This window comes from Ictalurus furcatus, chromosome 21, assembly GCF_023375685.1.
Source record: "Ictalurus furcatus strain D&B chromosome 21, Billie_1.0, whole genome shotgun sequence".
Lineage (NCBI taxonomy): Eukaryota > Metazoa > Chordata > Actinopteri > Siluriformes > Ictaluridae > Ictalurus > Ictalurus furcatus.
Genome location: NC_071275.1, coordinates 1,809,856 through 1,834,276, shown reverse-complemented (window position 1 = coordinate 1,834,276; position 24,421 = coordinate 1,809,856). Strand labels below are relative to the sequence as shown.

Below are 24,421 nucleotides of genomic sequence, written 5' to 3'. Positions count from 1 at the left end.
TTTTTCACTGGTCGCAACTGACCATTTTACAAATTGTGATAAATTATTTAATCGTGCAGAAGCAATAGCTTAAAAAAGACATTTCCACTATTTCAGGTTTAAGGAGAGTATGGGGGGGGGGAATAATATTATACTGCATTTGACATACCATGAAAATGTTCTCAGTTGAGGGAACTTTTGTTCAGAACTTGGAATTATGATAATGATGAGTCTTTATTAATCACGTATACATTAGAGCACAGTGAAATTCTTTTCTTCGCATACCCCAGAATGTTAGGAAGCTCGGGTCAGAGTGCAGGGTCAGCCATGATACAGCGCCCCCTGGAGCAGAGAGGGTTAAGGGCCTTGCTCAAGGGCCCAACAGTGGCAGCTTGGCAGTGCTGGGGCTTGAACCACCGACCTTCCGATCAGTAACCCAGAGCCTCAACCGCCAAGCTACCACTTTCGACCTCTGTGCGTTCGAGCTACAAAGTGGGAAAAGACAACAGACGTCTCCATGTTTTAGTAACAAGCTAGACAGCTATCTGGGATGAGTGATGTATATTTACCTTCGCAAAACAGCCAACTGTATAGTCAATGTTATTGTTTAACCGGCGAATATGTCTGTATGTTGACTGATCTAAATTTGATTAAATTAAAGTAAATACATGTGTATTGTCTTTTCATTGGTTTTTCCCTAATCAGAGTAACGGCTTTTAGTCAAATCCAGCATTATCAGCTATGCAGCTGGAGAACAGCTGGATGGTGACTGATGACTCCACAGTAATACACAGTAAACAGTGAAAAAACATAACAGTGTGTTATTATATATATGTTAGTTTTATATATATATATATATATATATATATATATATATATATATATATATATATATATATATATATAATTGTCTGTCTAAGGCCAATATGGTCATCATGTACATGGCTGAACTTCTTGCTGCTTCTACTCTCAAGGGTTTCCGGTTCGATCCTGAGCTTAACTTGCTGCCTATGTGAAGCTTTGTGGTTTTTTTAAACACGGGTTTACTCTAGGTTCTCTGGTTTGTTCCCACTGTCCCAAAACATGCCACTAGTTCAAATGGCTACACAAACTTGCCCCTAGGTGTGAATTACTGTGCGAATGTATGGTTGCAATGTACGCTGCAATGGACTGGAGACCCATCTGAGGTAAAATCTCCCGTCTTGCACCGTGTGTTACTTGGATAGGCTCCAGATCCACCAGGACACTGACCAGGATAAAGAGGTTGAAATGTATCATTCAGTGAAACATTATTTGTCCGATTTGACATTTCATTTTAGGCCTATTTAGTCTTTTTAGGCTGAAAAATTAGTTCCTTTTTGGTTTCCATTTTAAACCGTTTTTTTTTTTTTTTTTGGATGGTTTAAATATGTTTTCCGGTGGCATCTCCAAGGGCACTCCAATGTAAAATTACAGAGCTCCTATGCAAAATGAAAGGTTGTCAATTCTGGTCATATATCCTGGTTAGAGTAAACGTCACAGTAAATGTTCTCATGGCAGTATGGTATCATGTAGTGATGATCTAATTGTTATATTGCACACACCTAAAAGACAATGGAGTATTCCCTTAACAACCTCGCCATGTTTTGATCTCTAGCTCTGAACTAACTGCAGAGCTACCTTTACTGTGAAGGCCTAGATACAATTTAAACACGAATTTCAATCACAGAAACAAGTGATGTTAGAGAATGCTACAAGAGAATACGACTGCAGGGCTTTGCTGGATCTGAACCCTTTCTCAAGCTAGAGTAGTGAACTTCATCGTAAGAAATACACAGACACAAGACAGTTAATACAGTGTAATTTAATCAATGAATTAGAAACTGCAAGTGCGTGGCCATTTGCATACTATAGTGTGGAGAATTACAACCCATGAGTGCTATTCTTTGAAATTGAGTTCTGCAATTTTATGAGGATTGGACGAGGGTCGAAAAAGAAAGAGCGGAAGAATTACCTTCACACTCTACATTCCTCAGTTTTGAGGAGTAGAAGAGGGAATGAAAGATGAGCAGAGAGTGTACGTGTCAGAGAAACAACAAGGAAAAGTAAGAAAGGAAAAAAAAAAAAACAGAAGGGAATACCCACCTTCACATACTCCATTCCTCAGTTGGTAGCCACTTGAACAAGAAATCTGCCTCTCGCACATGAAAGCTCCCACTGTGTTCACACAGCGCTCGTTGGACTGGCAGGTGTGTGTGTTTGTCACGCACTCATTCACGTCTGGAGACCAAAAAGGGAAGCATGTATTACTCAACAAAGTGCACCTTCTAAGTATCCAGGCTCGCGCACTTCCTGAGACGGAGCCAGACAAACAACACGGTGAAGTGATGGCTATGGAAGGCCTCTTTGGCAGCTGAACAGACTTTGGCATCTTCATCATTATAAAGCATATGGAGCTGCAAGCAGATGGAACCAGTACACATAAACACAAACACAAACATACTACCAGCTTCACAAATGAAGTGATACTTAATTTGGTGGTTGGACATTTCCTCTGAACGTGTCACGTCCACCATGTGGCTCCGGTGTAGGTTCTGTTCTAACACTGCGGCCGCGGCCAAGAACATCCGTTTGGGTGGATTTATTAAAGACATTAAATGTGGACATGGCCTCTGAAGAATGATTCCAAACAAGGCTTGGAAAAGGAGCATGGGCCAATGAGAGTGAGATGGGAGAGAAAGGCGAAGGTAATTATTTCAAGCTTAGACAATGACTGGTCGCTGAGCCAAAAAGAGGATTCACTGTGATGTTTTTGCCAAGAAAATAATTTTGTTGTGCGTTTGGAAAGGATGGAGCTTATTACTGTGTTTGTGCTGTCTCTTAGCCATGAGTACTGCTGAGAGAAAAAGCATGAGGTGCCTTATCAGCGACACACAATGACGGATAACAGCATCACGAGAAACACATTGATTTACAACATGAGTGTTTAGGTGCCCGAGGGGTGAGACATAGCAGCAGATGACACCATTGTGACTGAGCTCAAATATCCTGCCGTTGCTTCATTAGGAAAAGTATGTATGTGTATGTGTGTGGCTTTGTTTGTGGCAGTTTTAACTCCACCATGGCTGTCATTCAGTCCTGAATTTCACCCTGGATGTTGCACTGACCACTGAGACATGACTTTAATGTCCCCCTCAGGACACACGTGCCAAAAAGTCTTCACCTGACTGCAGGGATAGTCTATTTTCCTGCTTAGACCACAGGTAGAGCTTTTTCCTGAACCCCAGTGTTTTGAATTGGGGTGATATAATATGGAATCTAGTGTGTGTGTGTGTGTGAGAGAGAGAGTGAGACAGAGAGAGAGAGTACGACAAAGAAACAGAGAGAGGAACTCGGTTGTAACTGCTCATTATATTCACACTTTCCTTCTTCTTTGCTTGACTGAAACAAGAAAGGTTCAACCTTGAGGGGTAAATTAACAAATCAATTTCTACCAAGTAAGTGAAGACATCACTCACATAAAGACGCCTTCAGATTGAAGCGAATCGAAGCAGGGCTTTACAAATTAAGACCATCTGCTGCTTCTTGCATTTCAGGCACTAAAGAGAACTTCAGGTCATATTTAGTACCATGTCTCACAAAGCTCTACCTCTGGTTTCAGTAGAATCCATCCAGTGATTCTTGATGGACATGTTTATTTTGGGGTTGCCAGAGTGATGGCTTTTTGGATTGTGGGACCCTGGGGGATAGTGTTATTTCCGATGAGTCATAAAAGTGGGGACATGCTGAGGAAACGCCTCTCATCCTCATGTCTTTCAGCCCAGTTCCTCTCTTTCTCGAAACACATTTTGTCCCCGGTGGCAAGCATTGTATTCTCTCATTAAGAACTAAAAGAACATCTTTAGCTGCCATGTCCCAACCGCACCATACTAAAATACAGGGACGTGCAGAGAGTTCCTAGGGGCAGGGGCTCAAATGTCAAAAAGAGCACTATATCACCAAAGAGCTCATTTTACTACTTTACTAACTTTAATTTAACTACATATTCTTATCACCCTGGTTGACATTGTAAACAGACTGTGTTTGGGCAGAATAATGAATATGAGAATGACACTACTAATATAACCTAATGGTATTTTTTTTTTTTTTTTTTTTTACATTTATAGAAATAATTACAACTAAACGGCAACTTTTAGTGGCGAGATGAATCCAAATAATCTTTAAAAGAAAATGTAAACGTTATGGAAGGAAAAAGTATTACCATCCACACATGTAGTGACACACCCACGGTGTGTTTACACTTACTGTAAAAGTCAGTCAAGCTATTCGTTTCACAATGAAATTTACATTTGGACGCAGCCCTTTATTTCCATAAAACTGCAGCACTGCTTGCTGAACTGGCTTTTTAGTCTCAAAGTCCGTCATTTTTGCCTTTGAAATTTTCATTTTTAAATGATCTTATATCATATTTATTGTCACATGACTTAGGCTACAGGAAGTAATTGACCATATTAGTTAACAAGAGGCAAGTCACTATATGTATATAGTATAACTATATTCTCGATTTTGAAAAGTGGGGTCATTATTATTCTGTGCAGCGACTCTGCGGCTCACTTTCAGTTTATAGCGTCCGCTGAATGTTCTGCAACTGAACTGCATGGTTTTTATTTATATAAAAAAGCAAAACGACAGTGGAGGCGGTGCCGCGGGGGGCAAGGGTGATCGGTGTATGGCCGAGCAGAACACCGTGTAACACCGACTATCACTCGTTGTAAACATATGATGCCTTTTTTGAAACTGTCTCATATTAGCTCACCTTTTTTCACCCATGTTGAGGAAGCTGTCCCTTTCGCTGCCTCCTTCTTCAGTTTTTCTCAAATTTTCTGCCATCTCTGTCTGTTTGGCATCGTGAATCGTGCCTTTGCTGACTATATAACATACATATAGACCTAAAATAACAAGGTCACGTGCATGTCTGGAAATGTAAGGAACTTGAGTAGCTAGTCCTTACAACACATTCCAACTCAGTAAAATTTGAAAACTAGCGGCGACAAGCGTATAAAATGCTGCTAATATAACGAAAAGCTTAGCAGAAGTGCTAGCGGTCTCAGCTTACCCGTCTGCCTGTTGAAACGAGACGCGTCACGATTGTGTCATGACAACGGGACTGTCTGACTGCGGACTCGATTCGGACGAATAAATAGGAACACTCGTCGACTTTCGCGCGATTAATTTGCTACTGTTTCGTGCACGCTCTCGTGTTAACCTGAATTCAAATGCTTTTTACATAATATTATTGTTTACTAATTAATGTTGAGAGGGGCACTTTTAAATAACTTAGAAAAAGGGCAGGGTCTCAAGCCCGCAGAACCACCCCCCCACCCTCCTCCCCGCACGTCCCTGCTAACATAAATGAGCTATATTTCCTGTGATAATAGGCTACCGTTGCCAATCTGAAATTGCACTGGAAGACATGCATGTTATAAATAATGCATTTCCGTGGCCGGGCGAGGGCTTGAGAGAGCCTCTTAGCGATAGATGGCATGACTGAAGAGCATGCAATGAGGATTATGGGCCATGAACATTATTTCTTTGTCAGATGTAACACCAGCCTGAAGGGGGACTTTAAGGAGGCAATAATGCTGGTTTGCCAGTCGGTATTTGTTTTCCTTTGGGAATATCCAGAACAAACATGTTTTGTTACAGATGAACTGCTGAAGGAACAGCTTACTGTCTGCAAACTAATTAATAAAGACTGACAAATATCTCTTGTCAAATCGAATTCACTCATTCTTCCACGATAGATTCATACATATTTACTGGTTGGTAACTGCAAAATATTAGACACACATGTGTTTCTATGAAGAAACATACAAGTCTGTCTGCGGTAAGGATTATGTACCAGTCCTTAAGTACCTCAAGCAAAACAATGAGATTTTAATAAACTATGACTATTTGTGTGCATCCACAAAGCCCTAAGGGATAGTGGATTTGATGGGAGTACTGAAAAACAAATCCACCCAGGCCTCAGAGTGGTTGAGGGGACGTCTGAGCAAATCTGATGCTCAAATTGCGACCACATGAATGAGAGCTCGGAGATGGACCTCGCGTCTGTGGGCTTTGAATTTCCTCAGTGTGTGTGTTCATATGCTTGTGTGTATGTGGATATAGAATCTGGCAAACCAGAAGTGCAGTGTAGTGATGAACTGGCTAAGCCATCTTACCCACACACTCTCTATTCTGGTTGTGTATAAAGCCCACGTCGCACCTGTCATTCAGAAGCACACACTTGTACGAACCTTCCATGTTCACACACACCTCCTTGGGAGAGCAAGTGTGTGTGGCCCTGCTGCACTCATCCACATCTATGGTACACACAGTAGATGGATATAGGACACACACACACACACACAACTTCATACAGTAAGACAGCATTGGACTTTTTGACTCAGGATCCTTATAATGTTATTTTCTGTTTTAGAAGGTGAACATATCTTAATGTATAATTAAGTAACTAAGCAGGGGTTACATTCAATTAGTTAACATATTGATTACATTGGAATTGCATGTATGTCATTTTTATGGATCTATTACATATAATTTGTAGCATGTGAGTATGAGTGTTTAAAAAGAAACAGATGCCTGAGATGGGAGGATCTCAGTGGCCCATAGACTGGATCTACATTGTCTCATTGTCTTCCCTCCAGTCTAATGATCAAGTTTCTCAGACTAAAACCACAAATTTTTATAATATATAATATCACTACATGGCAGATAAAGCATCTCCTTCCTGTTTCCTTGAGTGTGACAAAAAGTATTTGGCTCCACGACCAGGATATCTAAACCTGCTGTTTGTTTTATTCCAAACCGAATCAAGCTCTCGGCCCACCCGTACTCAAACATATGGGAACAATTCAGAGAGAGAAAGAAAGCAAAAGTGTCCTTTACACGAACACAGCCTCTTCAGTGGAATCCATCTAGATTCACTATGTTTAAAGCTTCGACACAGCTCGCACAGACCCCGCGCGTACGTGAAAACAGACTCAGGTTGTGCTTCATTCAAACAAAACAGCCTGCAGTGACTCAAGACTAGTTTATGATTGAATAGCTGGATCTCATCACACACTGGAAGCCATGACATTATACAAGCGAAAACACTCCACGTTCCTGAATAATACCCTTAATGCACCTTAATCACGTTGTATTAAAATGAACTTGTGTGTATGGTAGCTCCAGTCATTATAGATTGTAAAGTGGCTGTAAATCAGACAGAAACCTGAGCTGCTGCACTACCACGAGCAAAACACTGTACTGCTGGATGTGTTTACATTCCCAACTGGCAGGAAATTGATTAGCTCCTCCCCTATGCCCTAAAATTTGGCATGCAAAAGATTTAAAACACCTCTCCATAACTTCTAGAAGCTAAAATCACCACTAACAATGCCGTTTCTCTAGAACTCCACAAGACTTAACCTTTCTGTAGAAAAAGTAGAACTCCAGTAAAAATCTGTACAAATCTGCACCTGAAACGAACACACACTAGAGAGAAAGTCACTTTTTTTTATTATTAGAGCCAAAGAAGTTGAGTTAACAGGCTGCGGATCAGTGAAGCTGAAACCTGTGGGCTTCTCATGCAAAACGTGAACACGTTCAGGTTATGAAACACCTCTACACTGTAAAGCTCTGCTTCTGAATGATGGACTGCCTCCAGTAAGAATGTGGCCTAGAAGATATGAGTCATCACTGGACTAATAGAGCACATTTATCTCTTCTGGGTGGCATTTTAGGTTATGGTTCACTGAATATATGTGTGTGTATATGCGGTGTTTCAGACACCTCTTTACTAGAATCCCACAGAGAACAGGTACATTTTTGATTAGCTCTAGTGCCAGTGTACCTTCACATGTCCATCCATCAGACTTCAGCGAGAATCCTGGGAAACAGGAACAGCGGGCCAGTCCTTCCACAGCAGAGCAGCGCTGAGAACATGGGCCATTACCTACAGAAAATAAAAAGCCCTGATTCTTTCACACTTTACCAGGATGGCAGAGAGAAAAAATAATCAGAATCAGAGTAATCAGAAAACAAGAATGAGTTGCTAAGTGCAGAAGCAAAACCACTATTTAATCTTTTTTTTTACGGTAATAATGGCATTTCCTTATGCTATCATAAGGAACTTTCCCCAAATGCCTTCACAGACTATATGAAATAAGGAAAAATGTGACTCAGAAGCTAGATTTGGAAAAAAAAACAAAAAATGACCAATACTGACAATCATATATTTCATAAGGCATAGGCTTGGATGGCATAGAGGAGGCTGGTTTGGGTTTAGGGAGATGATGTGTTGGCCAGATGCGGGTGGGAGAGAGATTGAGAGAGACAGCCCGGGCCGCTGGAGACCCTGCTCAGCCGCAGACATGACACACGCACACATTAAACTTTCAGGCCTTTGAACAGCAGCCATTGGTCTTTTAACCAGATGTACATTAAACTCAACTGCACCTGGGCTTCAGGAAGATGCTTGTCTAATGGAAACTATATGTCTTATGGATGGAGTGAGCTGAAGATATATACTGATTTGCTATTTCCTTCTGTACATGACAGAAACATATCTGGCAGCTTATAAAACCCCATAATGAATAAATAAATAATTTGCATTATGACAAGCTTATAATAAAAATATTATTTGAATTAGCTATTCAAAGCAAATTCGGAGAAATAATAAGTTAAAGGTAAAATTGATGTAGCTTCTTGAGGCTACCAAAAAAAAGGTTAATATCTACTCTAATCTTCTGAAGATCTGAGTGTGGTCAGTGGTAATTATATCTTCGAGACACAATACAGCTATTAACCCTGGACATCCCACTGACCAAGGCCACATGTTAATACAATATAATTGGAGCATATTTTGAAAGACCCAATATCTATACAGTATATTTATGTCAAGTATTGCCAGTAAGAACAATATTTTGTTAATATTTTATGTAATAATAGGTTATCCAATACCAGCTGGGCCTGTGTGAAAATGCATTTCACCCCCGTAGTTACTAATTCCACAAATCTATGAAATTCATAATGGGGTTCAGCTGGACTAGACACAACCAGGCCTGATTACTGAAAACCCTGTTCAATCATATCAACACTTTAGAACTTTTTCAACAGCATGAAGTTGGGTAAAAGTTCTTACCCAGTAGCACACTATGGCAAAGTTGAAAGAAATTCCAGAAATGATGAGGAAGAAGGTGATTGAAATACATCAGTCTGGGAAGGGTTACAAAGATATTTCAAAGGCTCTGGGACTCCAAAGAACCACAGCGAGAGCCGTTATCTCCAACTGGAAAAACTCTGCACAGTAGTGAACCTTCCCAGAAGTGGCCGACCTTCCAAAATTCCTCCAAGAGCACAGTGACGACTCATCCAGGAAGTCACAAAAGAGCCAAGGACAACATCAAAGGAACTACAGGCCTCTCTTGCATCAATAAAGGTCACTGTTCATGACTCCACTATCAGAAAGACACTGGGGGAAAACGGCTCCATGGAAGAGCGCCTCTCAAGTGAAAACCACTGCTAACCCAGAAGAACATTAAGACTCGTCTGAATTTTGCCAAAACACACCTTGATGATCCTCAAACCTTTTGGGAGAATGTTCTGTGGACTGATGAGTCGAAAGTGGAACTGTTTGGAAGACAGGGGTCCCATTACATCTGGCGTAAACCAAACACAGAATTCCTCAAAAAGATCATCATACCTACGGTCAAGCATGGTGGAGGAAGTGTGATGGTGTGGGGATGCTTTGCTGCTTCAGGGTCTGGGCCTGGCAGTAATTGAGGGAAACATGAATTCTGCTCTCTACCAGAAAATACTAAAGGTCTTCAGTCCATAACTAAATTTCAAATGGATTATGCGCAATTGGATTATGCAGCAAGACAATGATCCAAAGCATAGGAGTAAGTCCTAGTCCTAGAATTAAGTGGAAGACTGATCTCCAGTTATTGGAAGCGTTTGGTTGCAGTTATGAAATGCAGGGATTTCAGATAACTTATATTGATGTTAGGAATACACACAGCTTTGTGCTGGTAAAAGCCAAGACTGCTGCTCGTGGGGGGTTTAGGAGATGCTGGTAGAGACCTCAGGAATGTGATTTGGGCCAGGAAGAGGAAAACCACCTAGGGTACTGTCATACTAAGACGCAGAGCATATGCTGTGCAAACCTGGTAGACATTAGGTGTGTTGAGGTAGGAGGTTCTAGAATGGTGGATTTGGCCCAAATCAATATTACAAATCTTTCCATTTTACAGTAACAAAATAACTAAGCTCCTATGTCATGTTTTCTGAATGATTGGAGTATAATATATTAGAAGAGTAATGTATAAATTGTGTGTGCATAGAGACAACGTTAAAAAAAGGGGGTCTTTTAGTAGTGTTGGGCCACCACAATCTGCCCGAACAAGCTATGCCTTGGCACAGATTGTACAAATCTCTAGAACTGTACTGGAGTGATGGAACACCCTTCGCCTTAAGAACAGCTGCTCTTCTGTTTTCCTTACATGTCGCTATTTACCAATTTACTTAGATCGAGTCAAATTAGTCACTTAAGCAGTCTTTATGACTGAAGACTCTGCCGTTCGTACCCCAATAATGAACATTCTTCCAACGTTAGATCTTACATCTTTTCCTCTTGATGTTTTGATCTAAAAATAAGGACAACCGGGTCTGCGCAGCAGTTTATACACAGAAGCATCTACGCTCATTATGTTTCGACACTCATTTATTCAACTTTTTCTTCTGTCACCTGTATGTATACAAGCAACAATCTTGCATCATTGTACCTGCACATGGATTTTGTATAGAGGAGTTTTGGGTGGTCTCTTGAGGTGGTGTGGCCAAAGTAAACACGTTGTCTTCCTCGGTCACTCTGTTGTCTTCCTCTGCGTTCTCTGTAAGATGAAAAACCCAATGAGGGAAAATGTCATAACAGACTTGCACTGATTCATATAATTTGTTAAGCGATCCCTTCAGCATGCGATCACATCACCACAGATGCAAAAAGAACCCTGACAATTTATGATCACTTCATTACACGTACTGTAGACTATCTTCATTTTTAGCCTGGCAAGGCGAACAGGGACACATAAGGACAAACTGCAATCCGTGGACAAGGTAGGATAGTTCACCCACGTCATCATCTTTTCTAGCTATCTGTGCATTTCATAATGAGCAAGAGGTCAAACGTTTTGTCTCCTATCACAGAGGCAGGAAGGCACTCCCTGTATGTAGCTGCAAACACATCATACTCAGCATCATAAACACTGACAAAGTCATATCTAAAATCAACTCCATTTTTTATTCAGTCCCTGAGAAATAAAATGCGATGAAATCATTCCCAGCATGCCGCTTATATAACAATCTAGTCAATTATGCTTCTTGAAAGCATTTGGCTCAACCGTTTCATCAATGCGTAGGCATGCATTTGAAACAGATCACCTCCCTGAGGCATTCAGAGTGTTACATGAGGTGAACCCTCTCAATGTTTTACAGATGACACTGATCCATACAGGCAGGATATAAGACTGCATAGGCAATGCATTTTTCCTCTCTCAATGCAAGTGAATGATGGTGTATTTTCACTTGGACCATGAATATAAACAGTCGAACGGGATGCTCTCCTCCCGTCATGTAAATTACGGCGGCAGATCCTACTATCACTTGAAGAAAATGCCACTAACACCATGTTTGTAATTCTATTTGACAGAAATTGAGGGCATGCACACTGGAGTGTGGAGTTGTAGTACATCAAGGTGACTTGACTTTTCACATAATGCTGAAGATATTTTATGGCTTATCCAATGCGCTTTATAATTGACAAGGAATTCCCTGATGTTTAACCCTTATATCAGGGGTTCCCAAACGTTTTGGACAAATGACCCCAAATGGACATCATGGATTTTCTGCGACCTCGAGCTTTGACCACCCTACATGTTTTTAAATTCCAGATTTGTCATTTAAGACTACTGCAATGTGTGAACATTTATTATGTCAGTAACATACAGTGGTGCTTGAAAGTTTGTGAACCCTTTTGAATTTTCTATATATCTGCATAATTATTACCTAAATCATCTTCAAAATTCCTAAAAGTACACAAAGACAACCCAGTTAAATAAAATTAGATATATATAAATATTACACTTGGTCATTTATTTACTGAGGAAAATGATCCAATATTACATATCTGTGAGTGGCACAGTGAGTATGTGAACCTTTGCTTTCAGTATCTGGTTTGACCCCGTTGTGCAGCAACGACTGCAATTAAACATAACTGTTGATCAGTCCTGCACATCGGCTTGGAGGAGTTTTAGCCCGTTCCTCAGTACAGAACAGCTTCAAATTTGAGATGTTGGAGGGTTTCCTGACATGAACTGCTTGTTTCAGGGCCTTCCACAATATTTCTATTGGATTAAGGTCAGGACTTTGACTTAACCATTCCAAACTTTCTTCTTTAACCATTCTTTGGTAGAACGACTTGTCTTGCTGCATGACCCACTTTCTCTTGAGGTTCAGTTTATGGACAGATGTCCTGACATTTTTCCTTTAGAAATCGCTGGTATAATTCAGAATTTGTTTTTCCATAAATGATGGCAAACCGTCCTGGCCCAGATGCAGTTAAACAGGCCCAAACCATAATACTGCCACAACCATGTTTCACAGATGGGATAAGGTTCTTGTGCTGGAATGCGGTGTTTTCCTTTCTCCAAATATAACCCTTTCCATTTAAACCAAAAATTATACTTTGGTCTCATCAGTCCACAAAACATTTTTCCATTAGCCTTCTGGCTTGTCCACATGATCTTTAGCAAACTGCAGATGGTCAGCAATGTTCTTTTTGGAGAGCAGTGGCTTTCTCCTTGCAACCCTGCCATGCACACCGCTGTTGTTCAGTGTTCTCCTGATGGTGGACTCATGAACATTAACGCTAGCCAATGTGAGAGAGGCCTTTAGTTGCTTAGAAGCTACCCTGGCACCTTTATGACCCTGCAGACTATCACACGTCTTGCTCTTGGAGTGATCTTTGTTGGTCTCCACTCCTGGGGAAGGTTACAATGGTCTTTAATTTCCTCCATTTGTACACAATCTGTCTGAATGTGGTTCGGAGGAGTCCAAACTCTTTAGAGATGGTTTTGTAACCTTTTCCAGCCTGATGAGAATCAACAACTCTTATTTTTTAAAATTTTTTTTGAGATCCTCAGAAATCTCCTTGCCATGATACACTTCCACAAACATGTTGTGAACCTGATCATTATCCCATTGATTGAAACCACCAAACTGCTAATCCTAGAGGTTCACATACTTTTGCTCTCACAGATATATAATATTGGATCATTTTCCTCAATAAATAAATGACCAAGTATAATATTTTTTTTTAATCTCACTTGTTTAATTAGGTTCTCTTTGTCTGCACTTAGGACTTTTATGATGTTTGTAATATTTATGCAGCTATATAGATACATCGAAAGGGTTCAGAAGCTTTCAAGTGCCACTGCATGTGTAATGTAAACCAAAGGACTAAACCAAAAGACAAAAACCAAAGGAATATTCCTTCCACTGACTTACTAGTCTAGTGGGATGGGAGAGTGTGCATGTCATGATGCAGCTTTTCAAACAGTCTGTTGTGTTTGAAAGGGCACATCTCTTTCCAATATCAGATCCAATTTCGAACAATATTTAAGGAATAAAACACTACAGAGTTTGTAGGAAAATTATTCACAGCCCAATGTCGAAGCAGAGGGGTCTGGTTTATATCTGATGCATGGCTTTTGGATGCCCGTGCAGAAGCAGCAGCAACACAAGTACCCTTGTTCACACACTTGTCTGCATACTTTATGTACATCTCAATGATTAAATGTGCCATTTGTCAGGTTTCCAAGTCAAAATGTAAAATGTTTAGCGATTTCATGCACAGCGATGTTGAACAGACTAACAAGCTCTGTTCCTCCTTAAAACTTCCTGCCATCATTGTGACTATAGTCATAAGCTGCATCTCAAATCTAAAACTCTTACTTTACATTAAACATTTTTTTTTACTTATCTAGAAAATCCAGGAGACTGGTACACAAAACAGACCTTTTGGTAGATTTGAAGACTACATGAGAGGATTTTAAATACTAATACTAATTGTAAACGGAAAACCTGTTAGTGTTAGTACGTACAGCAAGGTACATACAGCGGGGGAAATTAGTATTGAAAGCATCAACATTCTTTTCAGTAAATATATTTCCAATGAGGTTATTCACATGATTTTCACCAGACATTGGTATTAACTCGAAAAATCCGGAAATATAAAGAATTCACAACATTAAAGTTCATAAATGAAGGTTTGTGTAATAAAGCGGAATGACACGGGGAAAAAGTATTGAACACGCTAACTGAAACGTATTTAATACTTAGTGGAGAAGTCTTTGTTTGTAATGACGCTTCAAGACGCTTCCTGTATGAATAAATTAATGTTCCGCAGTATTCAGGTGTGATTTTGGTTCATTCTTCTAAACATATTGTCTTTAAATCTTGTTCAGTTGGATTCGAGTCAGGTGATTGACGGGCCATTCTAACACCTTGATTTTTTTCTCTGAAACCAATTGAGAGTTTCCTTTGATGTATGTTTTGGATCGTCGTCCTGCTGGAAGCTCCACCCACATCTCATCTTCATCATCCTGGTGGATGCAGCAGATTCTTCTCAAGAATCTCCCGGTAAAGGGCTCCATTCATCGTTCCTTCAATTATATGAAGTCTGCCAGTACCATGTGATGAAAAACAGCCCCACACCATGATGCTTCACCTCCAAACTTCACTGTTGGTGTAGTGTTTTTAGAGTGATGTGCAGTGCCATTTCTTCTCCAAACATGGTGTGTAGTATAACAGCCGAAAAGTCCAATTGTGCTCTCGTCTGACCAGACTACACTCTCCCAGTATTTCAGAGGCTTGTCCAGATGAGTTGTAGCAAACTTTAAACGAGCTTCAACATGCCTTTTCTTTAGTAATGGAGTCTTGCAGGGTGAGTGTGAGCAGTGGAGTGCATTGCCTATTGTTTTCTCTGTGACGATGGCACCTGCTGCCTCCAAGTGTTTCTGGAGCTCTTTCCGAGTGGTCCTTGGCTCTTGGGCTACTCTTCTGACTATTCTTCTGACTCCCTGGTCAGAAATCTTGTGAGGAGCTCCTGTGCGTGGCCGGTTGATGACGGAGTGATGTTGCTTCCACTTGTGGATAATGGCCCCAATGGTGTTTACTGGAGGATTCAGAAGTTTTAAAATACGTCTGTATCTGATTCCATCAATATGTTTCGCAACAATAAGGTTGTGAAGGTCTTGGGAGAGCTCTTTGCTTTTACCCATCATGAGCTGTTTCTTGTGTGACACCTTGGTAACAAAAAGCTTTTTTAAAGACCATCAATTTACTAACCCAGCTGATATTCATTTGCACAGATAGGGGGTATAATTACTTACGGATTTCAGCTGGTTCCTTGTAAATGTTTTATATTTCCGGATTTCTTGAGTTAATACTGATGTCTGGTGAAAATTTCATGTGAATAGCCTCATTGGAAATATATTTACTGAAAAAAATGTTCAGTAAGTACTTCCCCCACTGTAAGTATGCGATTTGAGACACAATGCTAGTTTGTTTATCAAAGTCAATGTCCATGTTTATTGCTGAATAATCTAGAGCAGTGTACCAGCATAGTTAAACAAAGATTAAAATAGCAAGTATTCTTAAGTTACTTATATGTAACTTTTGAGATTTTGAGATCTTATTCCCAGTAAGTACAAAACAAAGAAAAAAACTGGCAAAAATCGAAATAGATGAAATACATGAAAAACAAACAATTAAATTAAAGTGACATATATAATTCAAATACATGAATTTCACATATTTGTCAGCTTCCAAGCTCTATACAAAATGACCTGAACTTAATCTCTTGAATGTAAATGTGTTTATTTACTAATTGTGAAGTTCAAATTTCAAAGTTTGGTGTTGAGAAGAAAAACTATATATATATCAGTGTCAAGAAAGTTCAAGTCTGGAGGTGACAATTTGTCGGAAACCCTGAATAACTACTCCTCAGTGACCTGGATAAAAATCTTCACAATTTTGAAACCCTATTTCTGACAGTCCATGGTGAGGACATTCACATACCGAGTGCACATGTGTGTCCATCCTGCATCAGTGCATATCCAGGATGGCATTCACACTTGTAAGATCCCAAAGTATTGATGCAGACATGAAGGCAGCGTTGTCCCTCAAATCTCTCACACTCATCTACATCCTCCAGGTTCTCCACAGAGTTGGATGCATGCTCAGACCCCATGACTGAGAAAGACTGCTTAGAGAACGGTCTGTCAGACACTGAGGGGAGAAAGATAAATATTCAATCAATTCTCACTTCCAAGTCAAGTCCATTTTTATAGAATGTCTATTTGAGCATCAAAATAGCAAAATGTAATTGTCTAAATATTGTCCAAATAGCATTGGACATGCACAACAGCTATTTATAGATTCAAACACACACACACTCGAGTATATATATACGGTATAACTGAATTGTGCTATGAGCTAAAGATTTATTATCTAAAGTTTATTATTTTATCTAATGTTACATCTCTAGCAGAAGCCATTCAGATAGTTAATTATTATTATGCTAGCTTGTGTTATGAAGCTAGCTAACATTAGTCTAACTATTACACTGAGTGAATAAAATCAGTATTCAAATTTAGCAAGCCTTAGTATTCACTCTCCCATATTGGTATCTATGGTGCCATAGACTGATACCCAACTACCTGGTAAGAAATAATAAAGACTAAATTGTGTGCAAATAACATACATTCCTATGTTTAGCCTCTGCCTAATTAATACTATCATCCTACATATTGTCATCCAAAATACTGGTGATGAATGAATGGTGACAACGTTCACTTTTCAATGCTTAATGATCCATCTTCTATACCGCTTATCCTTTTCAGGGTCACGGGGAAACCTGGAGTCTATCCCAGGGAGCATGGGGCACAAGGCGGGGTACACCCTGGACAGGGTGACAGTCCATCACAGGGCACAATCACATACACACTCACACACTACGGACACTTTAGACACGCCAATCAGCCTACCGTGCATGTCTTTGGACTGGGGGAGGAAACCGGAGTACCCGGAGGAAACCCCCGCAGCACGGGGAGAACATGCAAACTCCGCACACACAGGGCCACGGTGGGAATCAAACCCCTGACCCTGGAGGTGTGAGGCGAACGTGCTAACCACTAAGCCACCGTGCACTCTATACTTAATGATGTTCGTGATTAGTTCAAGGATATAAATAAAATGATTTACATAATTGCATGTGATTGAATAAACCACAACAGATACTCTGCTACAAATGTTGAACTGGTTCATGTTTAGAAAACGAGGATCGCTGAAGCATGGACAGTTTTTTCAGGTGATGACCTGTGGTCTATAAGATAGTATTAGAACAGCAAGACCAGTTTGTTTGTTTTTGCTATGCACTGATGAAATTTGGGTTTGAGCTCAAAAGATGAATATGAAGTGATAGATCAGAATTCCAGCTTTCATTTCCTGATATTTACATCTAGATGCTTCAAACAACTTAGAACATGGCACATCTGGTGTCAGACCAGCCAATTTTTTGCTGAGCAAAAGTATAGTAGCAAGCAGACTTAAAGTAAATTAACCTGTTCTAGCAGTAGACTGGTGTTCCATTCCACCGGCAGAATGGAATATCAAATGGATATCAAATTAGAGTACATCATTATACACAAATGAATTATTTTTATCGCCGCAAATCTGTTATAAGATTAGTCAGGTTGTTAATGTTTCTGTGTTTATAGCATTACCAAATTTCCCCTTGGGGATCAAATACTCTCTATCTCTCGCTATCTATCTATTGTGATTCTCTGTGTTTTGCTGCTGGTGAGCAGGGTGACAGGAAAGGGGAGGGGTGTGAGCCCCCTGCTGGGCAAACAATTCACACCTCTCCACAATAACACTGGTACAGAGCTTAAATGACAGCACAACTAAAACTTTTTTTTTTTGATAGTAAAACATTGTATACAAACTGCCACAATAAAATGACTAGATTTAAACTTAGCAAGCTAGGTAAAAAAAAAAAAGGAAATATTTATGAAAAACTGCAAATTCTTACAACCCTGAGTGTCTATTTTCATATGAGCCATTAACCACTACTGTGGAGTATGACACCTCAAATAAATTCAAATTAAGAAAAAAAAAATCATTTTTGGCCTCGTTTAAAAAGAGTCAAAGTAAATAACACTTAATATCTGGCTGCATATAAGTTAATTGCAATAACTGCATCAAGCCAGAGTTTGTTTTGGGGCGGTTTCTCTTTTCAGTTTCCTCTTCAAGAGGTGAAAAAGAGGCATGCTCAATTGGGTTAAGGTCTGGTGATTGACTTGGCCAGTCTAATACCTTCCACTTTTCCCCCTGATGAAGTCCTTTGTTAAGATGGCAGTATGTTTTGGGTCATTGTCTTGCTTTGGACGTTGATGAAGTTCCTCCCAATTAGATTGGATGCATTTCTCTGTAAAGTGCACGCAGGCCCAAGCCCATGACACTACCTACACCCTGCTTGACCCATTCCAAATTGTTGTATTGGCTATGCCCAACGCTCACGCAATGGCCCTGATAGTTTTTGCCTCTTTTCTCAGCTTTAAAATGGGTTGCGTTTATCCCATAGACAGCTCTCTGGTTGCTGTCTGATCTTATGTTCGTTTATTCTTTTTTTAAGAACAAATGCAGTCGTCACAGGTGAAACCCACAGTTCAAACCACGAGTAGACGTTCAGAGCGATTAATTGTTTAAACAGTCAATCCAACAGGGCACACCTGGGCAACGAGAAGCACCTGCCAGTCACATGTTCCAACATGAAATTCTGATCTCATCTCATCTATATTTTGATCCCAAACCCAAATGTCTTCAGTGTATAGCAAAAAACAAAATTACTGGCCTTTCCAATACTTCCAGAGGGGGATGTATGTCTGTGCAGAATATGCTAGATATTAGGTAGCACAAGATGTAATAAGATGTCAAATAAAAATGATTGAACCCTGCTGTAAAATAAACAGACAGCATAAAAATAGCCATGCATTCAGTCATAGACATTTATGACACTGGCTTCTTGGCTGACACGTTAGCTTTAATAAAACCAGACTAATGAACACAAATCCCATTTTCTGAAGGAGACAATGCCAGCCATTAGACAGAACTGGCATGTGCTAATTAAGGTGCTTTATATGCCAGACACTCATTAAGCTCAACCTTGCCACTCAACATCTGCAGCCCCACCCCCGACAGCTGTCAATGCCACACCTCTTCCCTCAGCTCCTGCCAATCATGGTGGCCCTGCTCTGCATACATAGTACCTCGGCACTAATGGAAGTATAGTTGGAGGTAAAGAACACCCAGCTGACACTGCACATGAGTCTTGCAAATGTGTACTCACTCCATTAGCACTTGTCTGAGCATAATAAACAAGTGTGGGCTCATGTTGCATGGCATAGCAGTTTAAAGTAAATATTCCTCACAGTCATTACCTGAATGTAAATGCGCCACGGTGAGAGATTAAATGTTTCCGCTATAATTAATCACGGTTTGCCTGGTGTGAGAAGGCAGTGGGGATGAGAAGGCATCCCTCATGGATATAATTACCTCTCAACTGTTTTTCTAGAACTTAACCCCTTAAGGATAGAGTACATGTTCATGCAGATTGCCCCACACTCCTATTATTAGGAAATGATGGAGAAAGGCACCTTTGCAGCTTGCCTCTAGGTTAATAAGTATTTTTAGCAGGCCACCATCTGGGTTTTCGTGCAGTTGAAAGGGAAGCAAAAACAAGAATCCATTACTAAAGTCTATATCACAACGGCACTACCGAAACAAACTGATCAGTGAACAGAGGCTCTGTTTATTATGCTCAGCAATTTCCATGGTTTGTTGAAAACTCATCAGACGGTGTTTCTATAACACAGAAGGTTATAGTTAATAACAACAGCTCTGATAGTAATGCTGGCTATAATTCAAAACACAGGTTTATATTAGAGATGCACCGATACTAAATTTCTCAGCCGAGGCCCATAACCGATTATTCAGAGTGATATCGGCCGATACCGACAGTTCTGCCTTTTATGCCTTCTTTTAAATGAATAATAATTAATTCCACAATTCTGAAATAAATGCAAATAAAAACTTTATTCTCTCCATTTCAGCAAGTTGTTTGACAGTAACTGGTCTCATCAACAGAAAACACAATACTCTGATTAACATCAACACATGAACTCAATTCTGAAGATTAAAGTAAGATTATGAACTTATTGAATGTTATTAATTCATATTAACACTGACTGAATTGTAAAAAACATTTCTATTGTTTACCAAGCCTTGCTATTGTGTTGTTATTCTGGTTATGATTCTGCTTAACCCTTGACCTTGATTTCTGCCTTACCTGCTCTAGCTTGTTTACCTGATTGCCTTTCCTCTGTCTATCTGTGGTGTTGCTGTTTTTGCCTTGCTCTCTGGAATATACGCTCTTCAATAAAGCTCTTAACTACGATTACATCTGTCCAAAACCTCATTACATGGCACTCCAGTGTCATCATTTTGTAACAGTGCACATAAAGCAGTTTTACACAACCAGAAAGTCTTCAGGACTAAGAACTTTTCTGTTTTCTCAGTAACATGACAAGGTCTGAAATTCACTAATATATATATACACCATCTGATCATTTCTTATTTTCCAATAACAGCATGAACCCATCATGTTTATTGCTTATGTGTTCACTTGTGTTGCAATAAGGCTTGCATCAGTGTGACATTCCTTGCAAGCAGTGAACAGAACATAAAGGTAAAGCCAGCTACAAAAAATCAGCAAGCTTCAGGATGCTAGTTGTGTTTAGAAGTTGTTTTCAGGAGAAAAGCAAAAAAGCCTAAAAGAATGTGCCGTATTAAGAATATTGAGAGGTCAGGTCTTGGTTTTCTTTGTAGCTCCAAGGTTACTGAGAGTCTGACAGTTGCTTGAGATGGATGCAAATGTGGGTCAGACCTGTGCTCAAGCATCAAGCCACGTGATCAAGCAGTGCTGATTGACATTCAGTCAGCCAGAACAGTCACACTCTGTAACTCAATCTTAAAACCTGAAAGATAGGGTCGGAGGAAATATGGCACCTGGGATAGCAGTCAGTCAAAATAAAATCCTGAAGTCACCACTTGACAGAAGACAGAATCCATTACTCAAAGGTATTTCACCACTGTCCCACCTAAACAAACTGACCAGAGTACAGAGGCTCTGTTTAGAATGTTTCGCAAAGCTCAGCGGTTTTCAAAAAAAATTATATAATGTGTTCATGTACGTATTTCCTGACAAAATGTCACTGGAATTAATTGACTGCAGGGAGAAAGTTTGCTGGTGCAGGCTGCTCAGCCATCTGCCACAGATTCAGCTGAGCTCTCTGGCGGCTTCATGCACTATTCTGAATGGCAACGTGACAACTGACGAATCAGCTTAGAGCTGTCTGTCTGCTATCCATCAGAGCTTTGCTCCTGCATCACTACTGCTACATGGGTCAGCACTATAAACCTCAGCTGCATTCAAAATATAAAATACACGAAAAACTAGCCCTACTCGAAACAGGACTGGTTCTAGAGGAAGGTTTTATAGTCAGTTGAGACAAATATTGAGTTGTTTGGTAACAATGACCAGCGGTACATTTGGTGGAGTAAAGGTGAGGCATACACTGTACCAGCTGTTAAGCATGGTGGTGGTAGCGTTATGCTCTGGGGCTGTTTTGCTGCCAGTGGAACTGGTGCATACCACATAGTGGATGGAATAATGAAGAAGTTGGACTACCTTAGAATTATTCAAGATAATCTCAAACCATCAGCCAGACACACATCACAGCTGGTTGTGGGATGGATAAAGCAGGCCAACATGAAGCTTTTGGAATGGCCTTCCCAAAGTCCTGATCTCAACACTATCGAAAATTTGTGGACTGTGCTTAAATGTCGAGTCAGGGCCAAGAAACCAACAAACGTCACTGAACTTTACCAATTCTGCCAAGAAGTGTGGTCAAATATCCAACCAGAATTCCGCCAGAAGCTGGTGGATGGCTAGCAAAAGCATCTGCTTGAGGTGAAACTTGCTAAGGGACATTCAAATAAATGTTAGGTGTGCTGCATGTATATTTTTGACCCTGTATGTATAATTTTGACCTTGTGTTGACTACAGAAAACCCCAAATAAATTCAAACGTGTGCTCCAAATTCTTGTTATTTATTAAAGCTGTATGTTGTACAATCACTCTGTCCCAGAAAAAGAACAGTTCAAAGAAATCATTGAAAGCCCAGTACTGCCATGACATTCATGTTCATGATGAGTGTATGTAAACTAATATATATATATATATATATATATATATATATATATATATATATATATATATATATATATACACACACATATATATAAAATAAAAGTACAAAAATAAGGCACAGAGTAGGTGTGACAGACATATTTTTGTGACCATTATGAATATTTGTGATCATTGGCACAATCAGTACACTGGTGAAAAACAGCATAATTGTTAAAATAAATAAATAAATAAATAAATAAATAAATAAATAAATAAATAAATAAAGGTTCAGGAGTTTAGCGAGCTACTCAAATATCCAATAAAACTAATTAGAAACATTACATTAAAAACTGAATTCTGTGGCTCCTGGATACTTCACTATATTATTACCCACAATGCACAGGAAAGCAACTGAAACACATGACTTCTGCACTATAGTACCATAATGCAAAGCAATTTCTTTTAATATGAAATTAACTTGAGGACACCATAGTGGTCAAACCCATAATGTTATATAAACATAAGTGAAATATATATATATATTTTATTGAGTAGCTAAATTTATTAGCCAATTTATAACAAAATGTGCTGAGACAGGAAAATACCATATTTCCATTTCATCTGTCCTAATATTGAGTTACATTTAACTTGTGACCTTGCTTTACTGGATAATCTCCCCGAGATTCTGTAGATTTAAGAACTAAGAACTGCTGCTGTAATCATGAAGACTGTCCTATGCTCATCCCAGACTCCTGTACACAATACAGTATGCTCAACAAAACACTCAGTACTGTTTGACTTTATAGTATACAGTTGTAAAAGAGTAATGATTTATAATCCTATCCCCTATATGGTATCATCCATGAGGTTGAGTTCACTTTTGAGTCTGGCTCCTCTCAAGGTTTCTCCTTCATGTCATCTCAGGGGAGTTTTTCCTTCCCACTGTTGCCACGGGCTTGCTCATTAGAGATCGAACCCTACATGCAGATTTCTGTAAAGCTGCTTTGTGTCTATTTTTAAAAGTGCTATACAAATAAAATTGAATTGGACTGGATTTGAAAATACCATTGCACCCACAGATTTTGAATGTCACATCTTCTGTTGCACAGCTGCACCCACGTCAGGGCCAGCGTGTTCAGCCCGGGCCACACAATAGCAATTGGGTGAGAACAAGGGGAAAAAATGTGCTTCTAACCAGATATGACTCACAAATCCTTTCATACAGTAATGAAGATCGGGAAACTGACAAGCATTACAATTTGTGTGTGTGTGTGTGTGTGTGTGTGTGTGTGTTTGTTATGGCACCTTTTTCAGGCAGGGTTGTAGGTCTAGGTCTCTCCTTTCTCTTCAGTACAGGTGTGCTATGTCCTTCCTGTTCTTCCTCACAGCAGGTGAGGAAAATGTGTCCACAAGGGTAGCTAAGGTGTTGATGTGCGTTACAGCCTTTTCCCTCACGTCGAAGACGCAAACCAAGTGCACAGCAGCTGCAGCACTCCTACTCAAAAGAAACACACACCACAGAGTCACACAACATATACAATGTTCTCCCTGGGCTGGCTGAGGGAACAATAGAATGAAAGAAAAAAAAAAAAAGAGTATCTTGGAATCAACAGCCCAATAGGATGGCATCACAGTCCTTCATTTAGGTGAGATTGAGGAAGGTTCAAAGAGCAGACAGGATAATGTTTTCACCATGAGCAATAGATTATTACAGCAGCACTCACCAATAGAACAACAGATGCTATTATGACCAAAAGAGCAGTGACTTGCTCTACAGCTTGATTCATGGGAGCAAAACACTCTATTAAGGATCTGTAAAATAAGTAATAGAGGGAGTCTACTGCACCGGTACTGTACAGTGTATCTCAGTTATACAATAAGCTACTCAAGCGTGTCATACTGAAATGGCCAGTTTCATTAGAAAATAAAGCCCTCCAGTACACTATTCCTTACACAAGCATTCCCAAGGGTCAGTGGAATATTTCCATCTGTAAACAATGTTTTCATTATCCCTGATGCTCAAAATGTATACAGTCTGACAACAGAATA

The 24,421-nt window shown here is 39.8% G+C and overlaps 1 protein-coding gene across 3 annotated transcripts in view; it reads right to left on the bottom strand.

The window, feature by feature from the left end:
- fbln2 (fibulin 2) overlaps nucleotides 1-24,421 on the bottom strand; it is a 76,636-nt gene that overhangs the window by 25,688 nt on the left and 26,527 nt on the right. For 2 of the 3 annotated variants that reach the window (XM_053653633.1, XM_053653635.1), the window contains exons 5-10: nucleotides 23,678-23,867; nucleotides 16,141-16,350; nucleotides 10,788-10,895; nucleotides 7,856-7,957; nucleotides 6,183-6,323; nucleotides 2,104-2,238 (exon numbers count right to left, since the gene is read on the bottom strand). In XM_053653633.1, the coding sequence (XP_053509608.1) occupies nucleotides 2,104-2,238; nucleotides 6,183-6,323; nucleotides 7,856-7,957; nucleotides 10,788-10,895; nucleotides 16,141-16,350; nucleotides 23,678-23,867 (886 nt within the window). The remainder of the gene's footprint in view (nucleotides 1-2,103; nucleotides 2,239-6,182; nucleotides 6,324-7,855; nucleotides 7,958-10,787; nucleotides 10,896-16,140; nucleotides 16,351-23,677; nucleotides 23,868-24,421) is intronic. The other variant, XM_053653634.1, reaches the window with a different exon arrangement.